At 38.9% G+C, this 11993-nt stretch overlaps 1 protein-coding gene across 2 annotated transcripts; it reads right to left on the reverse strand.

Annotated features, from left to right (window-relative positions):
• Positions 1 to 3055: 3055 nt before the first annotated feature.
• Positions 3056 to 11917, reverse strand: PFDN4 (prefoldin subunit 4). Of its 2 annotated transcripts, XM_035900875.1 has the most exons (5): positions 11678 to 11917; positions 10728 to 10835; positions 9568 to 9711; positions 9131 to 9264; positions 3056 to 8639 (listed from the first exon to the last, which is right to left on the reverse strand). In XM_035900875.1, the coding sequence occupies exons 1-4, from the start codon at positions 11699 to 11701 to the stop codon at positions 9133 to 9135; spliced, it is 408 nt and encodes a 135-aa protein (XP_035756768.1). In that variant the 5' UTR covers positions 11702 to 11917; the 3' UTR covers positions 3056 to 8639; positions 9131 to 9132. The 2 variants fall into 2 exon arrangements, with proteins under 2 accessions (XP_035756768.1, XP_009643737.1); XM_009645442.2 differs by lacking the exon at positions 3056 to 8639 and having other exon boundaries at positions 8850 to 9264.
• Between the last annotated feature and the right edge of the window lie 76 nt (positions 11918 to 11993).

Here is an 11993-nt window from a genome sequence, read left to right on the forward strand (position 1 = left end):
CAACCTTTGCAGAGTTTGAGTTGAGGACATTTGCTTCTACTAAGGCAGAGATCTTTGCATGTGTGGTCTTACATTCACCACATTATAGATAGTGGTAAAGTTTATGCTTAATTCACTTCCTTCCTCTAGCCTAATGTGTCTGGGGCACTCAGTAATGGTTTAGCAGACAAGGGTCAACTCTAATTCTTCAACGAAACTGAAATGTCAACCACAGGGAAAAGCAGGCAGATTGTTGATTTTCCTGCTCCACACTGCTGTGTCTGTAATGGCTAAGATCATCCGCAAAGCTGTTTCAGACATAAAAAAAGGCTTGGATGTCTGAAAGCATCATCTCTTCTTGTTCCCAACTACAATCGTAAGATTCCCTATAAACTCTGCAATATTCCACATCTAGGTAAAAGAAAGAATTTAGAGGGAATGCCACAGCTTTCTCTGTGTGGGAAAAAGTCCTAATGCCAGGAAATTCAATGACTTTTAATGAAGGTACTAACACCAATACAAAATCCCAAAAGACAGCACAGGAAACAAAAATGAAACTTATTTTCTCATTGTGTTTCCACCCCTAATTCCAAACACAGTGATTTTGTACAAATGCAACAGCAATGAATTCAGGAAATCTGCACAAGTATACATAAAAATGAAGCTTAGGTGTTTTTCCAAAGCAGTGTTTGTTTTTCCATGTGAGCTCAGAACACCTTTAGAAATAGCTAGGATGGAACTCATTAATGCACCGTGAACAGAAAACCCTACTGCATTTCTGTTGCCTATAAAATATAGTATAGACATTTCAAACGTTGCTGGTGTCACCTTTTCACAGCAAGCTGTAAGTTGGTTCTTAGATCTTTCTTACTCCGTTGCTTCCAAATGAAACATAATAGCTGTGAAATTGAAATAATTCTATTTTTTTTGCGTTGTTGCAAATTTCCATGTTTGCTTTGTGCCTTAAATAAATTGCTCCTGTATAATTATGCATACTGTAGCTCATTAATTCAGTTCTATTTCACAACCAAAAGACCGAGACAGCAGCATTTTCAAAGCTGAACTAGAACTTTCTCCTTTCATTATGATGATTAACAGAACAGAATGTGACACAGTTTGGTTCATATAATTCAGCTAGGTGTAAGCAGTACATCGATGCATAACAACCAACTTTGTGGCCTTATTTGAACAATAGTATAAACTTAGATGTACACATTAATGACGAGGTAGTCACTGGAAATAGCTGAGATTTTTCAGAAAAGTTACATTTATAGAGAATCTCTCTTATTTGCTCCTTTCAGAATTCATTACAGCCAAGGGGAATTGATTTCTTCTGGCCCTGAATTAATCACTTTTTCATTTTACGTTACTTTAATTGTATGATTAATTTGTTTTTCCTATTTGTGAATGGTGTTCATTATCTTAGCATCTATACACCCCCATTAATTGAAATATAAGCATTTCAACATGAAGCTACAGGTCACCATGTAAGCAGAGAAAAGTAAGAGCCTAAATGCATATTTTTCAGCGTGCTAGGAAGCATGTGGACTATAGCCAAGCCTGATCCACAGCTCATTATCAATGCATCAAATCTACTGTGGAATAAAAAGCAAACTTTGTATTCTCCATTGCAGTATAAAGGACAAATTAAAATAGGTTACAGACAAATTACTCTGAAGAATTTCTTAACTTTTGTATCAGCTTTTCACATCGAGAAGAACTTCACCTTTGAAATAAGGGGGAATTGAAACCAGCATTTAAGGAGCAGAAGGAAAAAACCTGTGATCTTTCTCCCACATGACCTGCTTAGTATACAGAAAGCTTTGCAAGCTATTCATATTTGACACGAAACCCAGGAAATTCTTGAGATAATTCCTATGCTAGCCACAAAGTTACTGCATGTTGTCATAGCAACAGGCATCAGTTAGAAACTTCATGATGATATTAAATAAATCTTCGCTTTGATATAAAATGAAATGCAATTTTATTTTATTAGATGTTTGTCATATCAAATCTAATGGCAATAAAATTATGTGTCAAGAAGTTCTAGCCAGTGACAATAAATAAAAGTCAACCTGACATGAAATTCTTATGCTGATGTCACCAAACAGCAATATAAATACAGACAGCTACTTAGCAGTCTGTTGCATGGAAAAGTGAAAGCATGCAAAGCTCAAGCTAGATGTAAAAAAAAAAAAAAAAGCTAAGTGTCACTTAGAGCACATGTAGCTGAAATGCAAAATACTGGTTGGTGAGCATTAAAAGTACGGTGAAAGTTCCAAGTCTCATTTGAGATAGAGGCAGCTACCACAGTAGAAAGTAACAATATCATATAGGTAAAATACGAGGGTTTTTTTGTTAAAGTCTGACAGCTACTGTATCCAAAGCAAAGCTGACTATGAACTTGTAGTTTGTGCCCTCTAGTTACTGTTTCTTCAATAACTTAAAAAACAAGGAACCCACAACCAACCAACCCACAGCTGCCTATAGAGTATCATATATCCAATTCTTCATCCCAGGTGCCTGCAATAACGAGGTGCCAGAGAAGCAACTGTGCAGGTAAACATGAGTGCTATAATGTATTCCTTGGCTGTTAATAAATATCACTATCTCCTCGCTGGCTACATCACATAGGAATGAACTGTGAGGGGGATAATCTGGGAGAGAATAACTGCAAAACCACTGCAACAGTGATCTCACAGTAACACCCACAAGCAGTCATACAGCTACTCCTTATCACTAATGTCCAAAGCTGGAGAGTAAAAAGAACAGAAAGAAAAACATCCCCAACTGTAGCTCCATCAAATGTTGTAGAACAAATTAACTAGTAAAATAAATTCTACAGTTGATTTTGTTACCACTTCCATAAAATCAAAGATCATGACCATAATAAAATGTGCAAACATGGCCAAAACTCTTCTACAGTGAGGTCCATTTTGCTCCTTTTTAAAAAAAAATAGTAATTCTTAATATTTCTATTTGTCTGCATATGCGCTGTACCAGCATTTTCTGCTAAGTGCATAGTGCATGGTCCCATCTGCTTAGATGGTCTATATGTATTTGTGTACTCCTACCTTGCTTCAATAAGCCAACCAGATTTACTCTCTGCAGTGGGAAAAGTAGCTGGGGAGAGGGGAAAGAGGCAGAAGAAATGCTGTAGAGTTTAAAGAGGCCTGCCTTCATGAAGGATCTTGGCCAGAAACATGAAATGAACAGTTTGCTAATATTTCTATCCATATGCAGAATAATTACAGATACAGCAAGGACTATGAATGACTTCAACTACCGACTTGGAAGGAGATGTTTGTATTAACCTACCTAACCATGTATCTGTTTACAATTCTTATCTCCTAATGCCGTCTTTCATGTAAACAACTGTATAAGCCAAGGAGGGGAAAAATGTACTGTCACCCTTAATATGATTTTGACTTTGTACCTCAAAAGAAAAAAAAAAAAAAAAAACCCAACCAAAAAACAGTGAAGTGTTTGGGGCACATTTTTACGGGTTTAACACAGCTAACTACCTAAGCAGCACAGGAGTTGCCAGGATTTCCATCTGTGGCTGAAATTATCCTTGCTTCCCTCATCAAAAGTCAACCACTATAAATGCTATCCTGAACACTGCAAACACATCCATTGCTCTTCTTTTCAAAAGCCTAAGTTATTATAATGTATTTGTCTTCGCACATACATGAAAAACATACGAACACTTCTCTAGCCCCTAGAAAGGGGAGACAAGTCTGAAGTTTAGAAACTTCCCCAGAGGCTGTTTGAGAGTGTAGACATGTCTAACATTGGTGCTGGGAGACATTTTCAAAACCAAACTAAAGCTTTTACGGATGAACCTTTAATAGCAATATTAAGCAACTGGGGAAAGGAAAAGCTTTCACAACAGAAATGAAAGTTTTATTATTTTCCCCCGAAGTGTTAATAAAAACAGTGTTGGGTGTAGAGTTACCATTGGTCCTTAGCCATGTGTGTTAAGATTAATAATTTTTATCTGAGTTGATTTACTGCTATTGTGTACCCAAAGGCAGTCAGGTTTTATACTTACATGCTATAGGTTATTGTTCAATGACTAGCCCTTACCAATCAGTCTGGTTTAATTCACATTTCTACCCAGACACCTATTAGACAGCAGAAATTTCACCTGTAAATATAATTTTTTAAAAGTTGTAACTTTACCTGGGCACTATAAGTCTGGTATGCACTGTCCTACTGGCTACAGTTAACAAGGCAAGAAGATCATCCAAACATGTGATGACATGATGGACTTCTGTACTGTGCTTGAAGAGGTAAAACTCAACAGAATCTAAAAATCCACTGAACAATGTTTTTCTTCACTTGTGCTGGGCTGTGTTGAGAAAGCAAAGAGGAAATTTTCTGAATAGCTTAAGGAAATGGCCAGGTGTAGTACTTTTTTAACATCAAGTACATCTTGCCTCTCCTCTCCCCTGTACAAGTGGCAATAATGCCAGACTGGACCACAGTGGTTATCCTGAAGCAATCCTGTGACGAACTTGCATTATAACCCTGCACCCCACCACTCAGCAGACTCAAGTGTGGGGTTTGCTGGCACCAGTATAGAGGGCCACCTAATGATACCTGCAGTTTACCAACTGAGATCAAAGTCACAGCACACTAACCACCGTTGGAGAGCAACAGCAAATAAAAGATTTCTGTAATTCTGCAGTAAATGGCTGATGTTCTACTCAGGTTGGTAATTTATTACATCTCTAACAGCTGGATGCAGTCCCCCTTAACTGTAAACCTGTTTCATCTCTTGCAGAGGGAAATCTGCATAGCCATTTACGCCTGTGTTTGGTGCACTGCGTTCTGTGCAGTCGAATCAGCAGCTAACGTTTAATTACAAAAATAATTTGGTTTTCTGTATGACTCATACAATCAATATAAGGACAAACTTGGTTGTAAATAATTTCTGTCAGACCTTATCATACATCCACATTTTTTTTCTCTTTCATGAATCAGACTATTAGAATAACATTAGATAAATTATCTGAACCACTGACTCATGCAAGCCAAACTACTTAATTCTGTTGCTCCTACAGAAAATATGGCTTTGGTATTCAGCATTCAATCTCTTTGTGCTCTTTGAAGTGATAGTTAATACCAGAAAATTATCTGTACTTTGGCTACACACCACTTCCTTATAATTATTGAATAATTATCAACCACATTTATATTATGGAGTGTAATGGTATCCGAGGGTCTTCAATACAAAAGCGACGAGCAATAATGAGGGTTCCACTGGAGAAGGTTATGCTAGAGATCATCATGTGGAAAATATTTTTATACCCACTGACAAGATACAGAATCACAAACAAGCCCCTGAAAATATAATCATTTTGTCCTACTATGTCTTACAGATTATTTTTTTTTTAATCAGGCTACTTTGAAAAACTGGTAAGTTAAGTTTCCTTGACATCATACACTGAAACGAGCCATATTTCACTGGCTGCAGTTTTGATAGTTTACCTGCTTAATTGCTGCAACCAAGTGAAAAGCCAGCCACTGGCAGCTCTATGACTGGCAAAACAAAAACAGTATGGAAACTGTACTTTAATACAAATATGGAGACGAATAGCTAATTCAGTCCCTAATTGATCATAAGAGATCACTGGCCCAACGCTCTAAACAAAGCTCTTAGATTAAAATAATGCTTGGCACTTTTACGGTTCATTTCATCTTTGAAGTACTTTACAAATGTGACCCCCTTGACAATACAGAGAATGACTATTTGCATTTTGACAATATAAAAAATGTATATTGTCAAGTGCAGCTAAATGATTCCTGACATGTACAGAAGTGAACAGAGGATCGGGGGTTTTTTTATGGACTTACATTATCTGAACAAGATAACTGTAGGGCAAACATTAGAGATAACAGAAATTTCCGATCTAACAGAAATTTCCGATCTACCAAAAATAAAAAGTACTTAGAAGATGGGGCACTAAACAGAATAAATGTCAACTGAAAAACAGTTGCATATATTCACAAGGGAGGAGAAAGGTTATTAAAAGGAAAAACTAGGAATCTGTCAAACACTTTCAAGTAACTGATGGACAATCTGCAAATTAACTTCTACAATGACAACTTAAGAACAATAAAGAGTTTCCTGTATGTTCTATTCCATGCATATAAAAATATCAAATGATAGCCTGGGACAGCATGTTCTGTAAAACACAAAAATTCAGAGACTAATCTGAAAGAGTTTGTTGGGTAATTACTTGCCTGACTTGCGAACACAGTTGTCCAAACCATAAAAGGAAACTGGACATTACATGTGCAAAAACGCACCTAGATTTTCAAGGCTGCATGGACATACAGTTTGTAGTAAGGACTAAGCAAACAGGAAAGATGCACCATACACATAAAAGCCTAAACTCTAGTAGTGCCAGAAGGCCTAGTGAAATGGCCTAAAATATACCAACACCATGATAACCAGAAGAAAGAAAGAAAATTAGGGGGTGGGGTCACAAAACAAATGGCAAAGGACTGAAATCCAGCGCCAGAAAGACTTTTGGCTTTCACAAGAACACTCGAACAGCCTTCTTTTCCCTAAACACCAGGGGTGTATATATGGACAATTCCACTTCTAGGATACTGAAGAACAGCAGCGATAATACAAGCTCTTCACACCTCACCAGCATTCTCCCTTTGGGTCCTTTATTGAAGTAATGTCCTCATTGGCTTTATAGCTGCCACTGGAATCACAGTTGAACCTTACTAACTGCTTTTTTCTTTTCCATAATGAAGCCATATCCATACTATGGCCTATCTGGAAATCACTATCATTTTAAATACCTGCAATCTGCACAGCTTTGAATATGCTCAGAACAGCAGAGCTGGCACAGCAATCACTTATGAGTGAATTTCGAAGTGTTACCGACCAATTAATGAGAATGTGATCATTGCAGCCAAAGTTTCACTTCACTAAAATCAGCACTGGCACTCTCAGCCTAGGCATGGGCTTACCGTAAAATGGGTTTCCCAGTTCTTTGATGCCATCTGCTGGATGCCTCCCATTATGGGTCAAACTCCATCACTAGCTCAGTTTTCACGTGGGGAAAAAAAAAAAAAGAAAAAAAAAAAAAAAAAAAAAGTCTTTTACATTTCCTTTGGTCTATAATTACAGAGTCAAGTGCATTGGATGGTTTACTTTAACATACCAAATGAATGGTTTGGTTGTTTAGAAAAAAAACCCCAAGATCTCCTAAGACTGTAACTTTGCATTACTTAGCTCTCAAACTGCACTGTCCTGAAAGACAGTTTTGGACTAAGAGCTATACCTAATAAAGCAGGATAAGGCAGAGCTAAGTCACCTGAGTCCACAATACTCATATCGGCTGCTCTCAAACAAATGGCCACCTGTACCTCCTTGAAGGCCCAACACACTTGATTTGCTACAAGCACTGGCTTGCAGACAGCAACAGAGTTGCCATGGCTACCATATCCATATTTTACTTAAGAGTAGCTGAAGTATTCACTCAGGAAAAACCTCAAACTCTTTCCTGAGGCATAGGCTTGAATTAAAACTGCAACCAGTTAGAAAACAACGTTAAAAGTCTGTACAGTTATAGCCAGGGTATTTGTACACATATCCAGCAGCAGAAGTATACAAACCATTGGAATTCTACCGAAGAGACACTTGGGAAACGCCAGAGCTAGACAGAACATTAGCACAGCTTTTGAGACTTACAGCCATCAGCTGATATACACTGTATGTAATGCAAGTGCTTGTGTTGAGGTGTTAGATCTTCACTGTTGAGGACAAATCTCTTACGGCTATGCTGAACACTATATACAACATTAATAAACTTAGATCAACAACTATGTAAGTTACAATTCATAAATAACACTGCACTGGTGAGATCCTGCTCAGGTGTCGTGAAGATCAAGTTCAGTATCACTACCCTGTTCAAATTACTTCAATAATAGAGAAACCAAGTGGGGTTTTTTCATCCACGTTCATGCTGTTTAAAGAAGAGATGTTACACAACTGACATGATAGGTAGGTGTTAACCACTTTATAAAAATATACTCATCTCATACTCTTGATTATTTATATTAAGAACACTGACTGTAGGTTAATGTTTGGCCAGCTGAATTCTCTGTCCACACTGTTGTGGAAAATAGCTTAAAAAGAAGATTTAAGTATGCTAAGATTTAATTTTTAAAAGCAAAGTCATAATAAGCATTTCCACAGAACAATACATTAATCAAAGCAGGCAAAAGTCCAAAAGCAGAATTACAGTGAGACAATACATAACTTTTTTAAGGATGTAAGGAGTCAGCAAATTAAGACATTTAAAAATTACATTCAACACCACATAGTGGAGACAGTTTCGGGGATTGATGCTGACATAGCAACATCATCTATGAACAATTCTGACGTTAAATTGGTACATAAATGTGGATTTAGAAAGTGATTGTTCAGAAAAGTTAGACGTTAAGACTCACCATTCTGACTTACAGCATCTTTTGTGATTCCCAAATACAAAGCAGTAAATGACTGAATATGACTGTGACTCCAAAAGCTTTTCTTCAATACCAATGCGAGCTTTAAAGAGCCCTCCTTCGTCCCCTGTCAACTTGTTGCCACGTTGTGTACTGAGCTAACAGTGTTTACGCTATCTGAGCTAAGATTGAAAGACAAAGGATAGATTTAGTATTTCCAGGAGGGCTGCTAAAACCAGCTAAATAGCATTACAGCTGAATGTGAGATCATGCCCTATATATTACAGAGAAACTTTTATTAAACAGCCATTACAGTACAAATAAAAAATTCCCCATTTCTATTGTTTTTAAACTTAAGTATTTTCATCAGTGGAAAGCAAGACCAAGGAAACTACATTATGTGCCTGACTTTATTACTTTAATAAACAATGCAAATAATCCAATCTTGATGCTTTACCAACAGTATGAAGCTAATGTTTTACTGAACAAATAAATAACTTCAGTAACCAAAATAAGAAAGCTTTCATTAAATAGATGGAACCGGACAGGAAAGTAAAAAAAAAAAAAAAAAAAAGAAAATAAAGCAGTGTTTTGTTTTTTTAAATGTAATTGGAACAATGTTATCAAAACATTTAATAAAACAAGGAAAATTTGTATGGTATATTTAGAACACCTTTAACTGTCCTCAGCCTCAAGATTTATATTATTTCCAAATTTTGCATAGAGCTGAACTTTTAGGTCAGATAACACCCTCTGAATTGATTCCACTCGGGATTCTAATGCTTCAATTTCTTCTTGTAAACTTTTCTGAAAAGAAAAAAAAAATCAACTAGTTATGTAAAACAAATAGAGTCATATTTGTCAGCAACATATAAAGAGGTAGCTTTTTGCCAAATCAGGCAGCAAGACCCATTACTGGGCCAAATGACTTTGTACACCAACATCCCAGTTACAACTTACCACGCGTGCGCATCCTTCTCCTCAAATCATAAATCAAACATGAACTTTAGAAAGTAAAAGGTTCAACGGATGAAGAGATCATCCCATTCCAACACTTATCACACTATAGCAGCCAGTGCAGTAAAGGAGCTCCCTTTTGCCCAGACAAACCTTTGCCTCCTCCAGCATCTCTTGTGTCTCTTCTTGGGAATGACTAATGAAGACATCTCCAATTTGGTAGGGTATCAGAAGTGAATCACCATCGTCAAGCATCATGATGTCATCACAAGCATCTTCCAAATTCTGAAGCTGTTTCTATTTATCAAGACATAAGAAAGGCAGTCACTTTGTACTAGGTAAATTATTTCAACAGATACATTGTCACGGTATCAGCTGAATAATGAACTCTGTGAGTCTGCATTTTGGGCAAAAATCCTACGTGCCAGCATGGTATCAACATGTTTAATAGAACAGTTCCAGAGCTGTAATTTAGCATAAGTATTAAACTCAGTGGAGCTGCAACAGTAGAAATTTCTAGTCAATACTCATTATCTGTCATTAATAGCATAATTAACTGTCTAGACAAAAGAAATACAGCAGATTTAAATTTCACTAATATCTAATACTCTCTTACACAGGATTTTTTTCATTTAGTTAGAGAACAGAAAAAATTAATGAATAAGAAAATAACTGTTAATTACTTTATTGCAAAAGTAGGATTGCTTAAGAGTCCCAGCACCTTATGCCATCAGTGGAACATCAACATAAAAAGGCAACATTTTTACAATATATGTGTCAGGCAAAGTAATTACAGGAAGCATTTTGTGACAGCACTAGCTTTTTTAAAAAACTCAGTAAAACGTCTTTGGAAGTGCTATGACTGATGTTGAAGAAAAGTGATGTTGAAGAAAATTAGAATGATCTATCCTCTTCAGCCTACCAAAACAAAACCTCCGCACTCAGAATGACAAACTCTGTCAACACATCGAAAGAGAATGTAACAAACAACTGCCCTGCTGGTTCAAGAAAAAGTAAGTATGAACAATCTCAGGCAGGAAATTTTAAGAATACTACAAACAGCCATTATATATAGACAATACTTCATGTATAACAACTAAGGAGTTCTAAGAACTGCATACAGAAATATACTAGTGGCCTTCATTTCTCACGACTTCTTTTTCTACTTCAATGTTCTCTATTTTCAAAGTATCAGAAACCCCATATTAGAACCAAAGCATCACTTACAGTAATCCACAGCCCCTATTTTCTGTGTTACAGCTGAAAATTATTTCAGAGCAAGGAAGAATAAGTGATATTTGAAGAAGATATACCTTTTTCACTTCTATTTCTTCTTTCAGCTCTGTGATCCTGCTAGTATTTCTTGCAAACTTGTTAATTTTCTGTTGATCTTCAAAAGTAACGTTGACATCTTCTGCAGCCTGCAAGGAGGAGAGATCAATATGAAAACTTCATTTCTTACATGAACTTGAATCTTGAAGATGACTCCTACAAAGCTTCTGAAAAAAGTCTTAGAGCCACTACATTCTGCTTACACACTTCATTCCTTAAAACGTCTCCTCAAGGGCATCAGCAATACCCGCATTTAGCTGGGCAGAAGCCCTAAGGACCATCAATTCCAACACCAGCTATCCACGGCCTCCCAATGCCAATGGTTGTTTCCTTGGCAGCACTGACACTTGAACCGGACACCTCTGCTCCAAGATCGCTGCAGGGTGCAGCGTAACATGGCGATGTAATCTGTCAGCAACATCATTTTATGCTAACTGATTAGCTACGATGTGCTACAGGAGATTTGAAACCCACCGAGCTCACGCCGACCCTCCCCGACGGACCGGCGAGGTGGCAGCAGGGCCTGCGGCAGGAGGACGCGGGTTGGGGGGCCTCCCTTCACGGGCTGTCTGTGCAGCCAGAAGGAGCTTTTTGCCAGTTTGCAACAAGCCCCACCAGCACAGGCCCCGTAACCAAATCCGTAGGGCATGACAAGCGATTTCCACAGGGCCACGATAACAACACCAGGGCCTTAATCCACCGACAAGCGTCCCGGGGTGTTTTCGGCAGGGCCTAACCCGGAGCGGGCCTGACGCGGCAGCGGCCTAGGGAAAAGGACCGCCCGCCCCCCGGCCTCGCACAGGGCGGCCGCCCGGGGGGCTGCGACGGGAGGGAGCGGAGGAGCTGCGCCCTCCCCGGGGGGAGCCCGCGGCGGAGGGAGAGGCCGGGAAGGGAAGAAAAAAACCGCTCCGTGGCCTCCTCCCACACTCACCGCTTTCTTCATGGTGGCGGCCATCTTGGTAGGACTGAACTATTCACCCTCCCCACAGAGGAGGAGCTGGGGACATGGGAAAACGAGGGAAAGCGCCCGGCGACGGCGACGAAAACCCTGCGCGTCTCGGGGCTTCTTCTCGTCTCTCCTCGCCGGCCCCAGCCCGACGGGCTGCCCGGGGGCGCCACAGAGCACACGATAAACCTCACCCCGCAGTACTTGGTACGACCCGTTTAAAGGGGAAGAGCCTTGACTCTTCCCCTCCGCCGCCAGAGCAGAGGGCTGCGGCTGGGGGCTTGCCGGCCCGTCCCCCGGG

Source organism: Egretta garzetta, unplaced genomic scaffold (genome assembly GCF_000687185.1).
Source record: "Egretta garzetta isolate BGI_Z169 unplaced genomic scaffold, ASM68718v1 scaffold188, whole genome shotgun sequence".
Taxonomy (NCBI): domain Eukaryota; kingdom Metazoa; phylum Chordata; class Aves; order Pelecaniformes; family Ardeidae; genus Egretta; species Egretta garzetta.

Excerpts from the sequence above, each read along its gene's own strand:
- PFDN4 (XM_035900875.1), bottom strand. The coding sequence starts at position 11,701 with ATGGCCGCCACCATGAAGAAAGCG. Across the intron at positions 9,712-10,727 it reads AAGAAATAGAAGTGAAAAAG|AAACAGCTTCAGAATTTGGA; the intron begins GTATATCTTCTT and ends CTTGATAAATAG. Across the intron at positions 9,265-9,567 it reads AGATGCTGGAGGAGGCAAAG|AAAAGTTTACAAGAAGAAAT; the intron begins GTTTGTCTGGGC and ends TTTTCTTTTCAG.